Consider the following 19,198-nt stretch of genomic DNA (forward strand, 5'->3'; position numbering starts at 1 on the left):
TATGTTTTTATCCATTTGTGCTTCCATTTCAATCTTGTATATTTTTGTTCTCATGCAGTCAACACGTGCATTAATGCTGTTAGGCCAGGGTCACTGCTCATATAAGTTTATGTTCAAACTAAAACTTGGAAGTTAAAAGTAGTTCTGGGAGAAATCATTGCTTGAATGCTAACAAGAATTCTCAGGAAATAAATTTCATGATGCATTTAATTAATTCAGTGAAAATGTATACAACTTGAATCTGCATTAAAAGTACATCATGGATTATGTGCAATTTATTTTGAGATACAGAGTGATAATTGTCCAGAGTGCTTCTTGATAAAATGTGCAGAATAAATCTGGAGGAATAACTACTAGGTGTATAATTTTCTTACCTGCAGTATTTGGGCTGTTTCAAAGACAATGAGGATTCTGATTTTTTTTGAAAGAATCAGGATATCTCAAGTATATTATGGAATTAAACTGAAGGATATTATAGTGGAGGTTGCACTACTGAAGGAAGGTGGTATTTCAAACTGCAAACTATTTCAAAATTGAAAGCCTAAATTTTATTACAAAGTTATCAAATGGAAAGTATTGCATATTTAAATATATGGCTTTGTGTGTCACGAGAGTAAATATTTCTAAGCCATTTAAAAATTTCTATCTTGTTCTAGATATTTTAGCAAATATTTATTAAAACATTTATCCCTTTATGAAAAATTTTTATGGCACAAGAAAGGCATGATGTCTCAGACAACTCTGATTTTGTAGTAGGCCTTATGCTAGAGATTTATGTTTCAAAATCTTGTATTTTTTCCGTAGAAGCCATTTGTTATTGGTTATGAACAAATACAGTTCAAACCCAAAGTAATACACTCAGTGCTTTCGGCAGAATTCATAAAGCTAAAATACGTTTTGGAGCTAACAGTTATGATTTATAGGTACCTACATGGGTTAAAAAAATCTGAGACATGAAGAATATAGCAGAAAAAGGTACATAAGTCTAGTGTTTGGGATGAAGAAATTAACTGAATTTGGACAAGGAGAAGGACACCATTTTAAATCATTCCATTGTAATCTATTAATGCTATTTTGTGGTGGACTTGGTATTAAGTCTCTAAATCGAGATAGCATATCGTTTAGAAAGTGCATCACTGAATCATATGAGCTTGCAGATGAAATAAAGTTGAGGATTTTTTGGCCTCGGTAACACAGGTGCTTCTTGCTTTACATAGGTGAGGTTCGTATACCTTTTTTAAATGTAAGAGTCCTCTATAAGTCATAACTTTAGGAGTATCTCTTATGGTTTGAGAAGAAGCTCCTGCCATTCATTTCCACATCCTTGCTAAACCCTTAATTGTGCTGGGAGAAACATACTGCAGGTCTCCTCAGTTCCTCAGGGAACGGATCCAGATATAAAATGATCCAACAGGGACAAAAGAAATTAATTTTAACCCAGGTCAGTTCTGCAGTATTGTGCACTATGTGACTTTCCAGACAATTGTGCTTTTATAAGCAAGAAGGGGGAAAGGAGTCAGTACAAAGCAGGTGTGAATGGGGGGTATGGATAATAAACCAACCTTGCTAGCAAAGGGAATTTTAAAATAAAACTAGTCACGCTGCTGGTGTTCAGGTATTGCTAGTGCCTATTATTTGAAAACAGGCTTACCTTAGAAAAAAGGATGAGATTCTCTTGAAATAGTAGGGAATTTTCCAAAAGAATGCATGTAAGGTTCCTAGCCTTCAGGTTCTACATTAGCAAAGTTGTGTTCAGATCTTATTTCTAAGGTTTTTTTTTTTGTTTGTTTGTTTGTTTGTTTGTTTTTTTTCCTGCAACCCTGTGAGCAGGATATTGACTTTTATTCTAAAGTCAGACAGTAATTTTTACTTACTGAAATAATTCCAATATATAACTTGGTATAAAACAGTATACACTGTAGAACTTTGGACAGTGCTGTATGCTTCAAATAGTCACTTGTATTTTTTATCCTGGGCTGATATGTAACTTGCTGTATGCAAAGTGCTTATTGAATTGTGGAAGGCATCTTTTGTGGACCTTTTATAAAGCATTAGAGTTTTGCTCTGGATGAAGTTTGTTCTAATTCATTAAAACTAACATGTGTGTGTGGATACTATCCTATGTATTCTCTGTGTGTGCACATGTGTGTGAGAGACAGTGCATTCAGCATTTTTCTTTTAGGAAACTGTCAGAATGATGCAATCATTTCTGATGAATGCAGGCAGCTTTCTTCATATTTTGTGCTGTTCATAGTCCCCTGTTTTTTTCTTGCATTTCCTGTGTTTAATTTTTTTCTTCTTAATGTAGAGCTCTTTTTGATTACGACAAGACTAAAGATAGTGGCCTTCCAAGTCAAGGACTGAACTTCAAATTTGGTGATATTCTCCATGTCATTAATGCTTCTGATGATGAATGGTGGCAAGCACGACAGGTAACTCCGGATGGAGAAAGTGATGAAATTGGAGTTATCCCAAGCAAACGCAGGTATGTCATATTTTATTGACTTTAAGATGTCTGACATTAAATTTATGATATGATTAATACATATATTGCATATGCTTTGCTCATTGTTGCTAATTCTATCCTACATTAGCCACTTGTTTGTTTGTTTGTTTGTTTGTTTGTTTTTTGTTTTTTGTTTTTTTTTTAAGTAATCTATAGTGGGTTTCTGACTAACTGTGAGAAGTTTGTTAAAATCCTCTTTATCCTTAGGAGTTGTGTGCTAAAGTTGGTAAAGCTGGTTCAAGTACATTACCCTCTTCTTACTGTAAGCAAGTTATGGGTTTAATAACATTTCACCACTTACGTATGAAAAGGTGTAAAGTGAATTTTATTCAAATCATGACATTGTCATGAATTCCTTCTACCCAAAGCCTAGAAAACTGGCAAATCTTTCTTTGGTGGCCAGAGTAAATGGAGACGAGGTGCTTGTTGGCATCCTAGAGACCCAAACAAGAGATTAGGTGCTCTGAATCTCAATATCTGCTGTTGACTCATAATTGAGGCTGTTCACTCACTGTTATGTTTTCTCTTTGCACCCTCTGAATTTATTGAACCTATACAATCACAAAACACTTCAATATTGTCACAGCTCATCACTTCAGAAATAACACCCTGCTTTTCCAATACAGTTTGCCATTAGCAGGCTTCTATTTGCTGAAGGTGTCATCAGCAATAAAAATCTATACTACAAAAGGTACACCTGTATACTTACTCGTAACAAGTAGTAACTTCAAGTTCTGGAATTTTGCTGATTTACTGTTTTTGTGTATGTTTTTGTGGTAGAGTTGAGAAAAAAGAACGAGCCCGTTTAAAGACAGTGAAATTCAATGCCAAAACAAGAGGAGATAAAGGGGTGAGTTAAGTGCTAATTACACCTGGCACTGTGAATGGTAACATTACATTTTTCAGTGGTTTATATATACAGACTCAGTATCAGATTTCAGTGAAAAGATTAAATTGTGTCACATAGAAATAAAATCATGCTGAGCACCAAAGCAAACTTTATTTGCCAAAACACTGCAAATTGTTTAAAGAATTAGCTTAGAAATATACATTAATACTGTAATGTAATAGGAGTTACAGATGCTAATCAAGTTTCGAGTAGTGCCACTTGTAATAGCTCTGCAAGTGCTGTTTGTAAAGCAGTTTAGTCCTTTAGTATGGCTTATACTTTTGGGCTCTGTGGGAAGGGGCAAACAACTAATTTTCAGAAAAAGTGAAATGTTTCTTTCTTTAAGCCTTTTTTAATGCCTTTAGAAAACAAGCAAGTAATGCTTAACAGGGTCCCTATGATGAAAAGAGGTTTTAGATGTACACAGTTACACAGACAGCATAAAGTAACTTCTTTGTTACAATAATGGATGTAGAAGCTTTAAGGAATTTCATGTGAGTGTGTAGGCCAACAGAAGATCGAGGCTAGAGCCACTGCTGACCAGAATCAGTCTCTGTTTCACAGCATTTTTTTCTCACCGCCATTCTGTTGGTGCAAATACTGATGTGGCTGGGCTCAAATCATGTAAAATAGCCAATGTAGATGAACAATAATCTAATCCAAAAGAAATCCTGGATTTAATTTTAGTCAGTCCCTTGGTGCAGTTCACTGCACGATATGCATTCCAGTACACAGGATGGGAATGAGTGGTGAGAAAGCTCTATAGCTACTTAAGTACTAATGGGAATGTTTGTAGCCGAAATTACAGCAATTTCATAATGGTACAGCAGCCAAATTTTTTTTTTTTTTATTATTTTGAGGGTCAGGTTTTTTTGCAGTGTTTTGGTCATTTTGAAATTTGAGAAACAATTTAATAACATTTCTACCTCTACCAATAGTACAAAACTGGTAATTTCAGGACTTAGGTATATGCATTTTAGATGTAAGAGCCTTCTAAAGTAATAAAGACTTTAAACTATAAAGACTGTTAAATCCATATGTACGTCCCTCTGTCACATTGCACAGGTTTCAGTTTAGTTTATTAATGAAGAAAATGTCATGTTGTTTTCTACAAGTATTTGTTTGAAAGGAAATCAATATCTCTATTTTATGATGAACAATTATGGTACTACCTTGAGGATTTACTGGATCATTTGCAGGTTTTTTTCTGTTTTGGTGCATTCGTATTTTGGTATTGGAATAAAAAGCTGTAAACTGATATGGTAATTTTTAACTGGATCATTTTTATAATTTGAGTTCCCTTTCTAGAAGTCATGTTAAAGAAGTGGCTTCAATACTTTACTATATTTTAATTACATTAAATAATTTTTCAAATGTTACCATGTTCTTTGAAAGATAATTGCATGGTTTTGTAGTTTGTCTACCAATAAACTGCAAACAGTTAATGATGTATTAGAAGTAGCGTTGTGACAATAGCAGAGTTAGTGCACAGTCACTGTGTACTAACATAGCAGCAAAGATATGCATGGAATACTGAGTGGAAAAGCAGCTACGCTTGCCATTGATATAGAACTGCAGTTCTTTTTCTGTAGTAACATCTCATTTTGCAAACATGCTTACACTGTTCACAATCTTTTGCTTCAGCTGTAAATGTTTTAACATTACGGTTTCTTCTTAAAGTATTCTTCCTGTATTGGTCATGATGATATTTTTCCCAGTAAGTTGTTTGCATCATACATGCCCTCATGGACTGTGTGCCTTCCTGTGTCTGTATGTGATAATACTCCATGGACACCATGAAATACCAACTGTTTACAGTTCTTCAAAATTTCTACATTAAAAACTTACAGAATAACCTTAGTGATGGCAAATATTAAAACCTATGTTCCTTTCATTTTAAGGAAAGCTAAAAAATCTGGAGCAGAAATGGATAAATATTTTTCTTGTTTGTTCCTTTCATATACACATTTATCTCACTTTCTGTGCTGCTTCTGTTTTAATATATTCTTGCTTATGATGCCTGTTTATGATTTGCAGTGGGCTTGTGAAAAATTTAATACAATTACTATTCATTTTCAACTAATAAGCAATTCTCTCTAGCTTTTTATAATCATTGTATCTTTTAAAAATAATCTTTTGGCTAATCTTTTATGCAAAATCAGTGTAATATTACTTTTATTTTCTCTTTTTTTTTTGGCAATGGATCTGACTCTGACCATTTACATGCAGTATATAACATTTAATATTAGTTCAGTAAGATTTACTTTATGGAAAGTTAAAATACTTATTATCATGAAATATTTTCAAAACTAAAATGAAGAACTCAGTTATGTTCTATGAAGTAAAATAAATCAGCCACTGCTTTTATTTTAACTGTACAAATTGCAGAGTCTCACCACCTCAGTTAAACTACAAAGTTTATGCTTTGTTACATTTATTTCCCCTATTCTTTGCCCCAAACTGAGGGACTTGTCCAAAATGAACAATTACATAGATATGAGACTTCCACTTCTGAAATTTATGTTACAGTATTTTTCAATATACTCGGCAAAGATCTCCTCTGGACATATTTATTTGTTGTCCTTGTTCTGTAGATTACACTAACCTTTCTGGTTATGAGAAATCAATTGCAGTGACTTGCTGACCTCACGTAAAGAATGTCAGGAGGACCATAACCTAAAACCTTGCCCATGCCAACTATGGCTCGTGCAAGCATATGATTGGCTCAAAACCAGTTCCTTTGTCCATGTCAGGTTGATAATTTACCAATTCCTACCGCGGAATGACAGTTTTAGTCGAATACAGATGCCAGCCAATTAAGGTTTTATGGATTTCCTTCTTAACACAGTATTGCTATTTCCAGAGCTCAATGCTACTGATTGTGCTCTGTGGTACCATGTGGCTCTCTAACACCTGGGGATTTTAAATAATTTTTTTTTTTTTAATATCACTGGATGTTTGAGTATCTGATAATGCCGAGCAAGTCTGTATTAAAACAGATGGCCAGAAGAATTTTCAATACTGCAGCAGGATGCAGCTTTTGTGTTGTACTATAGACATTCACATTAGGAGAGCCAAATGCTAGTTTTGTAATTGTACGAAAGAAGGTGGCCAACTGTTTGAAAAAACCTTGTTCTATTTGACTCCTAGTTGTTAGTATGTTTTGTTCCATACTTAGTGCTGGTAGGAAAGATAATACACCTTTTTGCAACTGTATTGAATATAATAGAGGAAGATGAGCTCACACTGGCCAAAGACAGACAAGTACTCCAAATGTACATGCTCCAAATTTTAGAAACAGCTGTTAGTAGAGTCTTTAGTGTATGAATTTAGTTGGTTTTTTTTTTTTTTTTTTTTTTAAGTAATTATAAAGAATAGTTCTGTAGAAGTTTTATTACTCCTGCTGTACATGGGCTCTGCTTGGCTTAAAAATAAACAGTCCCCCTGGCAGCATAGGGTATCAAAACCAAGTTGGGCATTTTCTTACTTTTGCCATCCTTCCAGTCATAGAGTTTCTGCAAACCAAATGACAAAAACATGGCAGATTTAATGTCTTGGCAAAACTGGACAGGTGATTCACTTATGCCTAAAAATAGAAAAGGAATTTCAGCTGGCTTCAAATTAGCTGTATTAGTTCTAGTTCTGGGCATAATTGCAATAATAATTTTACTGATTTATTTATACATTGAATTTTTTATTGACTTAGAACAGTAAAGTGCTGTAGTCACGTAATGTCTTCAGCAGGAGATATGGCAGATATTGCTAAAATCTGTGTTAATTACAGCTGTAGACATGCCTATATATAAATGAAAATACATCGATGCTCTCTATCACTTAGAAAAGGAGCAAAATAATAGTTTTATATTCATATGGGTGGGTATGTATATGTCTATATAGCTAACTAGAAATTTTTGTAGCAACTGAGGTGCAGAAATTCATGAGCAACACAAGCAGTTAATGTCAGAAGTTGCTGAATATGATCCTTGGACGTACATTTTTTTTTTTTTTTTTTCATGTGGCTATTGTCTATAAATGCAGCCCTGTAAAAATAATGCCACAGCAAACAAATGAAATGAGTTTGTATCTCAAAGGACTAGGAAGCCTGCCATGTGAAGAAAGGCTGAGAGAATTGGGTTTGTTCAGCCTTGAGAAGAGAAGGTTTAGGGGAGACCTTATCACCATGTTCCAGTATTTAAAGGGTGGCTACAAAGAAGATGGAGACTGCCTTTTTACAGAGAGCCACATGGAAAATAGAGGGGTAATGGGTGCAAGTTACTCCTGGGGAGATTCCAATTAGACAAAAGAGGAAAATTTTTCACAATGAGAATAATCAGCCACTGGAATAATCTCCCCAGGGAAGTGGTGGATTCCCTAATGTTGGAGACTTTGAAGAATCAGCTGGAAAGGGTGCTGGGCCATCTTGTCTAGACTGTGCTTTTGCTGAGGAAGGTTGGACCAGATGATCCTTGAGGTCCCTTCCAACCTGGTATTCTGTGCTCGTTTGAAAGTTAGTCTTGATGTTGAGATGCAAACTTATGTAGAGTGAAGTAATTTCTTTCAGTGAACTTGCAATGAATTGCAATTGTGAAAGACTGAAACAAATACAGGTTTGGCATTTTTTAAATTGTTTGAATATTTTAGCTAGACACATTTATTTTCTTCCTTTTTTCCTATTTCACTGTTAATTTTACTGTAAGAGCATTCAACACAATGCCAGCTTTTAACTTCCATTTTTCTGTACTGTATGATGTGTTACTTAGCAGTTGACACAAAAGTATTTACAGTTTTGCCTTTGCAAATGGGTAACACTGGCAAATACTTCTGGTGTGCTGTTATGATGTCAGCTGTTTGAAAAAGCATGTGTAAAGCCTCAGCATTTTTTTAAAATACTGTAATCCCTTTATTAGATAATATCAGTGATTTAACTGAGTTCATTATGGTTTGGCCATTTTACAGCAGCCTAGTTTTTCACTAGTATAGTGAAAGTATAGTCCCAGCAAGCCTAAATTACAGGTCAGGCCATATAGGATGAACCAGCCTGCTGCTTCTCTCAATAGTAAGCCTGTGAAATACAGAGGGTGTGAGCAAAGCTGATCCTGATCTCTATTTTTAATGAGCTGAGAAGATAGTGTTAAACTGAAATATGCACTGCATAATGTGGTTCTAGGAGTCAGCTTCCACAAAGCTGCTGGTCTGGGCCTTTGTTCACACAGACATTAGACATCCTTTGTTTTGCCCCTCCTTCTCTTCTTCAGCAGTCATTCAATGACAAGCGTAAAAAGAACCTCTTTTCCCGAAAATTTCCCTTCTACAAGAACAAGGACCAGAGTGAGCAGGAAACCAGTGATATTGACCGTAAGTATGTGGCATTCGATGGAGAGCGAAGCACATGTAGAAGGGCCTGCTAGATTGCAGTAGGGTGTTACCATGGAGACAGTTTCATGAGCTGCAACAGGCTAACGAGCTTGACATGCCAATGACAAACCAATCTCCAAAACCAATAGAACTGTTTGCTTACTGTTAAAAGTGAAATTTAACACAAGAGTATCCCAGTTTGCAATAAATTGGGTAATACTGTTGAGTAACAGTGAGTACGTAACTGGAGGAGGTAAAAGCCTTCCAGTGCTGTCAGTGATGGTTCCTCATTTCTGACTTGAAGGAGAGGGCACAGCAACAGAGAAAGTATAACGGAGTTTACCAGCTTCTCATATCAGTCCCTTTAGACTAGTTTCTTGAAAGCTATTAATTCTAATTTGGTTTTACTAATGAAGAGAGATTACTTTGATTGTCACTGCTGTTGCCAGCACTAAAAAAAAAAAAAAAAAAAAAAAAAAAAAAAAAATTGTCTTCTCAAAAACCAGTTGCATAAATTTGCTAATTCAGACCAGGTCTAGTATAAACTCCATTCTGTGCCATTTGCGTCACTAATTACACTTCATGTGCCAGTCTCAGGTCAAATCCTATAGACTTACCTTCCCCTGTGATGTTCTGGGAACTGTCTCCTGTCGTAGCGCCAATTTTATATATTACTGACAATTATTTTCTTTGTGATTGTCTTTTTATTGCTTGCCCTCTGGGGACTACTCTGCAGGAGGTCCCTGACGACATGGGATCAAAAGGCCTGAGTAAGTGATCAAAATACTCCCAAGTTATTTTAACCTCCATCTGAAAAATTACTACTTTTTTTTTTTTTTCTAACAGATCTCTTTGAGACTGATGCTCTGCTGGCATAAGGAGGTTGACTCTAAGAATGTTTCATAAGCTTTTTCTAGTTTGTAATGTTCTGGGGGGGTGTTTTGTTTTCAGGAACATGTTACTTTAAGTTCATGTGACTATCACATTTTTTTGTTGTTGTTGTTCAGAAGCTTACCAGTGCTTACTTGTTTGTCCTTAATAGTATTGTGTTTTTAAATTTGGTATTTTTTTTTTCATGTCACTTTTATCTTCTCTTTGTGTTTTTATTTAAAAATAACCTATGTTTTTTTACAGTAGCAGTACAACCATTGCTGTAATACTTTAACTAGTTACAGTTTTCAATCTCTCCCTAGGTGACTGATGTTTACAGCTACTTAAAACAAACAAAAAACTTTGCTTAATAAATGCCCTGAGAGTTTTTCTGACCTATTTGAACTCTTGTGATGATTTTAGACCAGATAGAGGGGTAGCTAATAGAGGAGAAACTTAAGCATTTGTTGTATTTCTTGCAGAAATGTTAACTACTTCAGTACAGTAAGATTCAAAAGTTGCTGAGTACTCTTAACAGATCTGTTTGTATACACAGACACAACCACCGTACTAAAATGACAAATAAAGAAAAGTCAAGACCCTGTTCTCATCACAGATATCGAACACACACACACACACACACAAACACACACTTATGCATTTATGAACCTAAGTATAGACGTACACCACTTTTTACAACTAATTTCAGAAATACTGTACGTAAGTTACACCCTGTAAGGAAATGTTAATTTTAATGACTTTACATCTATACTTAGGTTCAGTCGTGAAATAAAAATTCTAGTAGCTCTAACATTAATTTCCCATTTCTGAAACAGCTAGTTTCAAGGAAATTATTGATCTAGAGCAGAAGCTTATAACAGCCTTTATGGCCTTATGATCATATCTAATTTAAACTATGTAATGATACAGAAATGACACTAGGTGAGTCTGCTATAAAAACAAATGGCTTCTAGCCTGTTTTGCAGCACAGTCAGACTTTTTGAAACTGCCTTATTACGCTTAATGCAAGCTGTGTTACTTGGTCTGTGCAAGACTGCTGTTCTTGCTGGCATTTTAGGCTTTACATTTTTGGCAATTGTGTCCGTTAACAGTGTCTCCCATTCATGTTCTACCATGAGGCTTTTAAACATCACTGTTTGCCTCTCCAATGGACATTCTTTTTCCAATACATGAAAATAAAATGGAGGTAGAACCAAATTGCTGGTACTCAGAAATATTAGGAATATTTGTCTGTTTTTCCTGCACAGAAATGAAATGAGGGAGTTCAGTCTAGCTAGAGAGTTGTGGTTTAAAGACATTAGTTCACTTTATTCAAAAACATTTTAAAAGGTTGATTAGTTTACATATGATGACTTTTTTCGCTATTTATTAATGACTAGAAGCATACTTGCTTCGTAACTGTATTCTTAGCTCTAGAGTCCCTCTGCTTCCTTCTCTTCAGTCTTGTAAGGGAGGAACTGCACTAAGTTTAATTCATTATAAAGGCTCTTTATGACAACAATATGTGTTATTCTATGCATATAGTTAGGTACATAATTTCAAATTAATTGTATTTTATTTGTATGAGTCAAACACAAGCTTTTTCATGCAGTCTTAACCTGTGAATGTTATTGTTTCTCATTATGAATTGACACGGTCACTGGCTGGCTTAAAAATTGATTCTTTACAATAAATTCAGCAATATCAAAGTTCATATTTGTTCGCTAGATTTGTAGAATTTTCAGGTAAGAGAATAGATTGATACCTGGAATTCTTCAATTGCATTAATTTTTATCATAGACATATTTAACACCATTACATAGCTTCAAAAATTAAATATAAACACCTTGTAGCTACTGAAGTATTTCGATTACTATTCAAAAAGCATTAAATTAATATAGTTAGTCCAGAATAAAATTCAGGAGCTTTAGAAAACTAAAGCCTTACGGGTATGTGGGGGGGGATTAAATCTTAGTTCTGCATTGCACTTCAAGTAGACTATTATACCATTGGAAAGTGTCCATTATTGAATGTGCTACAGTATATTTCCTGCAGTATAGTCCAGCATTTTCTGCGGCAAGACTCTTAATGTAACCAGTAAATTGCCTGCATAAAACTTGAAATGCATAACCCCATAGTTTGTGCACAACAAAATTAATCTTGAAGTGAAAACCTAAAAATTGCAGGGTTACATGTGAACTGTGAATTAGTGTACTTTTCGTAATCTTATTTTGATGTGCTATTTAATGTTTTTCTTTTTATTAACATAAATTCCTTTTGTATGAAATTAAGCTTGATCCTGAGAGCTATGAGAAGTACCTTAAAACTTTTATATGCAGTATGTATTGATTTCAGCATTTTGATATCAGTATTGTCTTTCATCTGAATTATTTTGTGTCAATTTGCTTTCTTTTGGACTCATGCCATTAGTGTATGTTCCTTATTTTTTTTTTTTCCGTTGTGTTGCACTTTCAGAGCATGTAACCTCTAATGCCAGCGATAGTGAAAGTAGTTACCGTAAGTGTTTTTAAGTTCTTCCTTTATTTAGAGTCTTTGTTTAGTAGCTCTTTCTTTGGTTATGTTCGTTTGTTTTTTCTGGGTATTTACATGTTAAATAGAACTTCCTGGTCGCCTTCAGGTGAAATCCATATTAATGTATTTGGTGGGGTACTGCAAATTGTGCTGTGTCTTTATTTTTAAAAAACTGACTAGAATCACTGCAAACCTTCTTTATGCCTATTTTTTTGGTGATCTATCATTTTCTTAGCTTAGCTTAATTTGATTCTATTCCTATTAAATAAAAAAAATGCAAGCTAGCTAGACCTATTAGAACCTAAATGTAAATTTAATGCTGATAAATAAAAATATATGTAGTTGAGCGTAATCCTGGAAGCGTAACTAAACTGTGTAATCCGTTAAATAGTACAATAGCTATCTACAGTTTTTCACAACTGGTACTCAGATTTAATATGTATAAACTTCTAATGGAACTAAAGATAAGCAAACATGTATTTACCCTTGCTTTCAGCTTTCATTTATCTATTTTGTCAAGCGTGGGTGCTTAGTATGAATTGTCTTCAAAGCATATGACACACACTCAGTGCTGAAGTCAGTTATGACAAATTAACACACGAGGCACGCATGCACATCCTCTCTCTTTCTGAAGTCGTAATATCTTTTAAGTACTAAACTGAGTTAGCTTTTTTACTAGCTCAAGCTACAGTAGTACTACATGTTCACAGTGGGTAATATGCTGCATGATGCTGCTCTGAAATGCTTTTAAAATGTCTTAAACCAGAGCCAGAACTTGAATCTCACTGGTCATTTCCAGTGAACAACTCTTCAGTAAGATGCGCAGTCCAGACCTGGAACCCAGGATAGAACAGGGCAGGAGGATGAAAAAGTAAAGGATTTGATGTGGAATATGAAAAACAGGAACAGTAGAAGTCACACAGTGTGGCACTGAGTGGCTCACTGATCAGTTCCTTGTTGCCTGCTGACTGTAACGGGCACTTCAGAAACAGGTATAATGTATGTTAGGGTAATAGGAAGGGTGGTTCGTTAACAGATACATTTGTTTGGAAGCTGTTGATCTTCTCAGAGGTGATAATCCATGTCTTTCCTACCAGATGATTATACCCAAGGAGAGAATTCATACATGTATATAAAATGCTAACAGTGTCAGAGGCTGCAATTGAAAAGAAACCACCCCGGGGGAAACATTTGTATTCCCTGAGAATAACACAAAATTGAATGTGTATGCAAAGTGCCTTTGAGAAACTTACAAATTTTAACTGTTTTTAATGACACACCATAAAAACTATCTAACAGTGACTGTTTCTTCATAAATTTGCTGCTTTCCTCTCCTCCTCCTGAAGGTTTTCCTCAGAGCTTGCTTTATTTATGTTTAAAGCTTGTTATTGGTACTACTAGTTAGTTATTTACTCCATTGTTACTTGAGAAGCCCTGATTTTATTGTGAATGTCATGGATTTGCTTATCTGAATGTGTAATTCCAAGCACTTTTTATTAAAATATTTTTTTTTAATTTCTTCTTACTGCTGTCTAATATGAAAGTTATCTTGATTACAGATGAGTACGGTTGTTCAAAAGGTTCATTCTATTAATATTAATTTTTCTAAAGTTTTGAAAAGCAGTGACAGTATACACTTTTTGCCCTAACCAGGGGAACTTGTTACCTCTTTGGTAATTTAACTAATTTTTGACCTTATAGCAATGTGACTTCTCCAAAGTATCTAATTATGAGAGCTGAAATATGAGACCATAGATGAGTTGATAGTTGGTGACTCCCTGTTCTTCTCCCTAGCTTAAATGGGGTCTGAAAGTATATACTGTCCTGAAATCCATTTGCATGAGTACCTTTTTGAGATATTAAAATATACAGGTTGCATGTTTTCACATCTGTCTTAAGGTATTCCTCAATTGCAGTAACTTAAAAAATTAAGATGTTCATCCGTGTATTGCTGTAGTACAGTTTGAATGGAAATTTATTACAAATAAGAGAAATATTTCTCTTACTGAAATTGTGAATTTTAGGTTTAAAAGATCAATGGTGTTTGCTATGAAATAAAGGATAGACATATAGAAAGAATATATGAATTTCTAAAAGCCTTCATCTGCCATCTGTTTCTCTACAACTGTGGTATAGCATTGATATGTTTCTTTGCCTGTTGTAAGTATGGCTTATCAACTCCAAAGAATGTTCTAAAATTACACAAGTAACTTACTGAAGGACTGTATTTTATTAAAAGTTCATAGTAATGTCATATAATTTGAGTTTGTATCTTCAGTATTGTCTGCTGTCACGGAGTTAATTTTTAAAGATTTCATAGCAAGAAATCTTACTCGGAGATACCTTATTAGACTAGAAATAATCTTTTAGAGAGATGGCAACTGAGGTATATTTCTGATGCTTTCATTAACATGTAAAAAGCCTGCAGCTGTCAAAGGTCAAAATTCAGTTATTTTAGTTTCATTCACTGCTGATGTGCTTTCTGGATCTGAGGCCAATAAGAAGCATTCTTTGTTTTCAATTTCATTTTTAAAAATTCACTAATAAAATGTATTTTTATATATATATATATAATTAGAGTGGTTGACGATGTTTATGTAGATGCACTTCATGATAAAATTACTGGAAGATATGTACACCTTGACATATACATGGTTGTCAGCCCTGTATAAGAGTAGAAAAATGTTACTATAAATGCTATCTTCAAAGTATGGGGAACGTTCATGATGAAGGTGGCATTGCCTCTAGCAGTGAATGATAGCATGCATGCATTTCATCAGGAAAAAGTGTATAAGAGCATTTCAATAATGCCTTAAAATTCTTCTTGTGCTTGATGTCAGTTTGACATGCTAACATAAACCAGGAAATTATTTATACTGTATGTGTCTTATGCTTTAAAATTTTGTGTTTGACTTATCTTTGTGACTTTTATAATTCATCGCTCTTGAAAAATGTCCTTCATCAGTATCGTTCTAATGCATATTAATGGGGAATGTCTGTATCATCATACTTCATTGAATGACTCAATTTAAATATGTTGATTTAGGAAAAAAATACATAGATATGTCTTTGCATTTACATTTTAGGTGGCCAAGAGGAATATGTCTTGTCATATGAACCAGTCAATCAACAAGAAGGTTTGTAGATCTTGCTCAGTATAAAATACCTATCTGAATTATCAGAGTACTTCACATACCCCGATGCTCATTAGCATCATGATAAACTTCTGCACTGTTTTGAACTTGTTACCTTTATTCAAATGAATAAAGCATAAAGGCATAAATTATTAGATGCAATTGATAAATTATTTAGTGCAAGATCCAAAGGTGTGCTACTTAAAATAACTTATTATGTGTGGTTTACATTGCATAAGGAAAATAAGGTATGTTTAGCAGCTTTGTTAATGTAAACCTCAGAAATTATAGTTTTCTTCTGTTTCATATTGCTTTAGCATTCTCACTGTTGCAGTTCCTTTTCTCTGTTGCAGCAAAAAGTGTGTCAGTAGATCATTTGTCTATTTTAGTAAGCTTTAATTGAAACATCTCTAAAATATGGTGGTCTTCCATTCCTGTATTGACTTCTTATATGGCTAATTTGGTTAGCAATTGCTAAGTGATTATTTTTTCTTTCAGGATAAAAAAAAAATTGAATGCAATGGAAATTGATAGGAGAAAATATTTTCTCACACTTGAGGGTCTGACAAAATGAGAAACACCTTTTTGGTTGGCATTAGCTTCCCAGGTTCTGACATCTTAATAATTTAGTGAGAACAATAGTAATACCAAGTGAATTGATGTCAAGGTTGAAGAGAAAGGATGTGAATGAGACTTTGCACAAGCCAATGGTTTAGTAACTACCATATTGTAAAACTAAAGATTTTAGAGAGCCAAGTGCTTTGGCATTAAATACATGACTGTAATTCCCCTTATGAGTCTAACATAGAGTATGGGGAAGGCCATAAAAGAACCAGCACTTTGTTCCTTTGCTTAGAAGCAGTAATACATTCCCTGTATATGTTATCTGCATTTGTCCACTAATTCACTTCCACAGTATTTTTTTTTTTTTTTTTTAAAAGCCCAGAGGAATAAAGAAGTGTAATGACCAAAATAGATTAAAAGGTGCTTGGACTTGAGACACTGGTGGGCTGCCCTTAGTCTTTAAGCAAAGTTGTTGGTTATTAAATTAATGGTTGACAGTTACTGGATCCAAGACATTCCTTTTGTAAATACATTAATTCCCTGGAAAATAAATAGTTCTGAGAGTCAAATTAAAATATATTTTATGGGTGAGACTTTATTTAATTTTGACTTATTTGTGCAGTAAAGACAGACTGAATCTAAAACTAAAATTTATACACCTGAAATTATGCCACTGCCAAGGTGCTTTGGCATTGTTGTCTTCATGGCTCTTGCAGCGTAAGATATTTTCTGCTTAAGCTTAATTTTGAACCAAAAGTCCTTTATAACTTTATAAAAAATGAAGCTACTTTTAAAAGATGCTATACTTAATTTTATAAGGGTGTTAATAGTTACAGAAGCTATCTGTAGTTGTGTCTTTTCATGTATGAGTATTTAATCATGGTCTTGGAGGAAAAGAAGCAGCTCCTCCCCACACAGAGCTAGAATTTCATGCACCCTGCTATTGCTTAGGTACCTCTTTGAAGTGAAAAGATTTTCAAACTTCCCCCAATTGTTTTTTTCATTAGAATAAAGGATGTTACTTTGTAAAAAGATTTTTTTTTTTTTCCAAAGCCTCCATAATTTAAGACTCATCTGCAGTCAGCCAGGATAGTGATTTGAGAGTGGAGATCTAATATCTTACTGTGACTATGGTATTAATTGATTTACATTCTTGAACATGTTTTTCTTCCCTGTAGAAATAAATATTCTTTTAGGTATTAAAATCATTACCATGTGATGAAGCTTATTTTGCTGAACTGTGAAAGTTAGTAATCATACTGAAATGTAACTGATATTATTCTTTTATGTTTAATAGTCAGTTACACTCGACCTGTGATTGTTTTGGGACCCATGAAAGACAGAATAAATGATGATCTAATCTCAGAATTTCCAGACAAATTTGGCTCATGTGTTCCACGTAAGTCTCAGCAAATACTAAAGCAATTGTAAATTATTTTTTTTTTCCTGTTAATTTTCTTAATAGACATCTTCGGTGTGTAGAGTTAAAAAAAAAATACTGTCTAAACTTTATAGATCTGTCTTAATTGCCTGTCATTTGCTTGTGAAAATTTTACAGTATAAATGGGAAAGTATTTTTGGATATTGTAGGGGAAAAAAAGTAATTGTTTTTTGTTTTGCTTTAAAAATTACTGGTTTATATTTGAAGATACTACTAGACCAAAACGAGATTATGAGGTGGATGGACGTGATTACCATTTTGTCACTTCTCGAGAGCAAATGGAGAAGGATATTCAGGATCACAAATTCATTGAAGCTGGCCAATACAATAATCATCTTTATGGAACAAGTGTCCAGTCAGTGCGAGAAGTAGCAGAAAAGGTAAATCAGTGCCAGTTACTTTCATTTACCAAGGTGATTATCTGACTGTGCTGACAGGGGAAGAATGGCAACAAGCTATTAGGAACCCTCTGACTTTAAAAGGAATTTGTACAAAACTAGAAACAAAGCACATTTTCGCAAATGAGTTTAGGGAAGCAATAAAGCTTTGGAATAATTAAAGCATCATGATTAAACTGTGGGAAAAGAGCAACTGTAGTTTGTGCCCTCTTATAAAAAAAGAGAACAGAGAAGAAACAATTTGAATTACAGGCTAATTGGCCTAGCTCATATAAATAGATCATTAGCTAATTAAGAGTAGTTGTGGTGGAGTTGATTAATGGGATGATCCATTTGATATAGACCTGTGCAGAAGAAAACTTGTAAAAATTTTATTCTTTGTGCCCTTCATGGATTTAGCTGACAAAGGGAAAAGAGTAAATGTAATAAACTCAATTTTAGAAAGACTTTACAAAAGTACCACTACATTTTGAAGACTGAACTTACTGGTTTTATCCTGAACAGATTTTAGTTAATTATTTCCTACAAAATCTAAATATTTCTGAATTCAAACTGAAGTTTACTTGAGTTCTCTGAAAAGGAGTTGGAAGAAGGAAGCATATTTCTTAGAGTAAGATGCTTGTTTTAAAGAAAATTTTTTGGTGAAAATTCTTTACAAATGTTCCACGTTAGGTTGATGAGAGTTGTTCTACTGCTTACAAATATGGTGCATTTGCAGTAGACAATGTTACCTGGTCTGTATGAGAGAAGAAACAGATATTTTCTAGGTGGAAACTCACAAGTGTGAGCACTTCCAGTCTGGACATGCAGAGGGTGAGTGCGGTTAACCCATGTGACAGGGGAGTGGTGTTAGTCCTCTGGAAAACAGTGTAGACTATTCTGCCCAAATGGCTAAGTATTGTTATTTCTGGAAAGTGTAATTTACTGGAATCTAAAGCAGGATGAACATGGTGAGATTCTGTGGTTCATGTGATGAAGTTTTTTTTTCTGCTGTCTTACCCTATGGAATAGAACCTGACTCCGTGGTATATAGCAAGAAAAGAGAACAAAATTAATTACAAAATTGCTAAAGTAAATGAACAGTACATTGCATGGGAGGCTGAACGAAGTTGTGAAACTATCATATGTAGTTAAATGATGAAACTATTTATTGAACACCTTAAACGTCTTAAACCTGTTGGCAGTTGCTTCACCTGCTGGTGCAGATACAATCCTTCGGTTCCATCCTAGACCTGAAATTGGCTGTGTTCTTTTGCCCATCTAGTGGGATTAGTTAAGGTTCAAAACGATTATGAATCTTTTATAAATGGGCATGAAGAACAAAGTGCTACCAGATGTCTCCATGCTACTAAATCTCTTGTACGGGCACTGTGATACTTGGGTAGATGCAGCAATTTCTCAGTTCCAGTTACTGTTATTTTTGTGAGAAACAGTGGCCTGTCCTTCAGAACTTGACTTCAGAATTGTGATAGGGCTGTGAACTGGTCAATCTGGGGGTCACTCTCTACT

At 34.4% G+C, this 19,198-nt stretch overlaps 1 protein-coding gene across 21 annotated transcripts in view; it reads left to right on the plus strand.

Moving 5' to 3' along the window:
- DLG1 (discs large MAGUK scaffold protein 1) overlaps positions 1–19,198 on the plus strand; it is a 165,898-nt gene that overhangs the window by 139,495 nt on the left and 7,205 nt on the right. For 7 of the 21 annotated variants that reach the window (XM_032986796.2, XM_032986798.2, XM_032986805.2 and 4 more), the window contains 7 exons: positions 2,309–2,485; positions 3,287–3,356; positions 8,651–8,750; positions 12,096–12,137; positions 15,239–15,289; positions 17,148–17,249; positions 17,499–17,671. In XM_032986796.2, the coding sequence (XP_032842687.1) occupies positions 2,309–2,485; positions 3,287–3,356; positions 8,651–8,750; positions 12,096–12,137; positions 15,239–15,289; positions 17,148–17,249; positions 17,499–17,671 (715 nt within the window). Of the gene's footprint in view, positions 1–2,308; positions 2,486–3,286; positions 3,357–8,650; positions 8,751–9,486; positions 9,521–12,095; positions 12,138–13,696; positions 13,733–15,238; positions 15,290–17,147; positions 17,250–17,498; positions 17,672–19,198 lie in introns of all 21 variants that reach the window. The other 14 variants (XM_032986799.2, XM_032986804.2, XM_032986808.2 and 11 more) reach the window with 5 other exon arrangements.

The sequence above is a fragment of the Tyto alba genome, unplaced genomic scaffold, assembly GCF_018691265.1.
Source record: "Tyto alba isolate M040663 unplaced genomic scaffold, T.alba_DEE_v4.0 Super-Scaffold_10, whole genome shotgun sequence".
In the NCBI taxonomy this organism is placed as follows: Eukaryota; Metazoa; Chordata; class Aves; order Strigiformes; family Tytonidae; genus Tyto; species Tyto alba.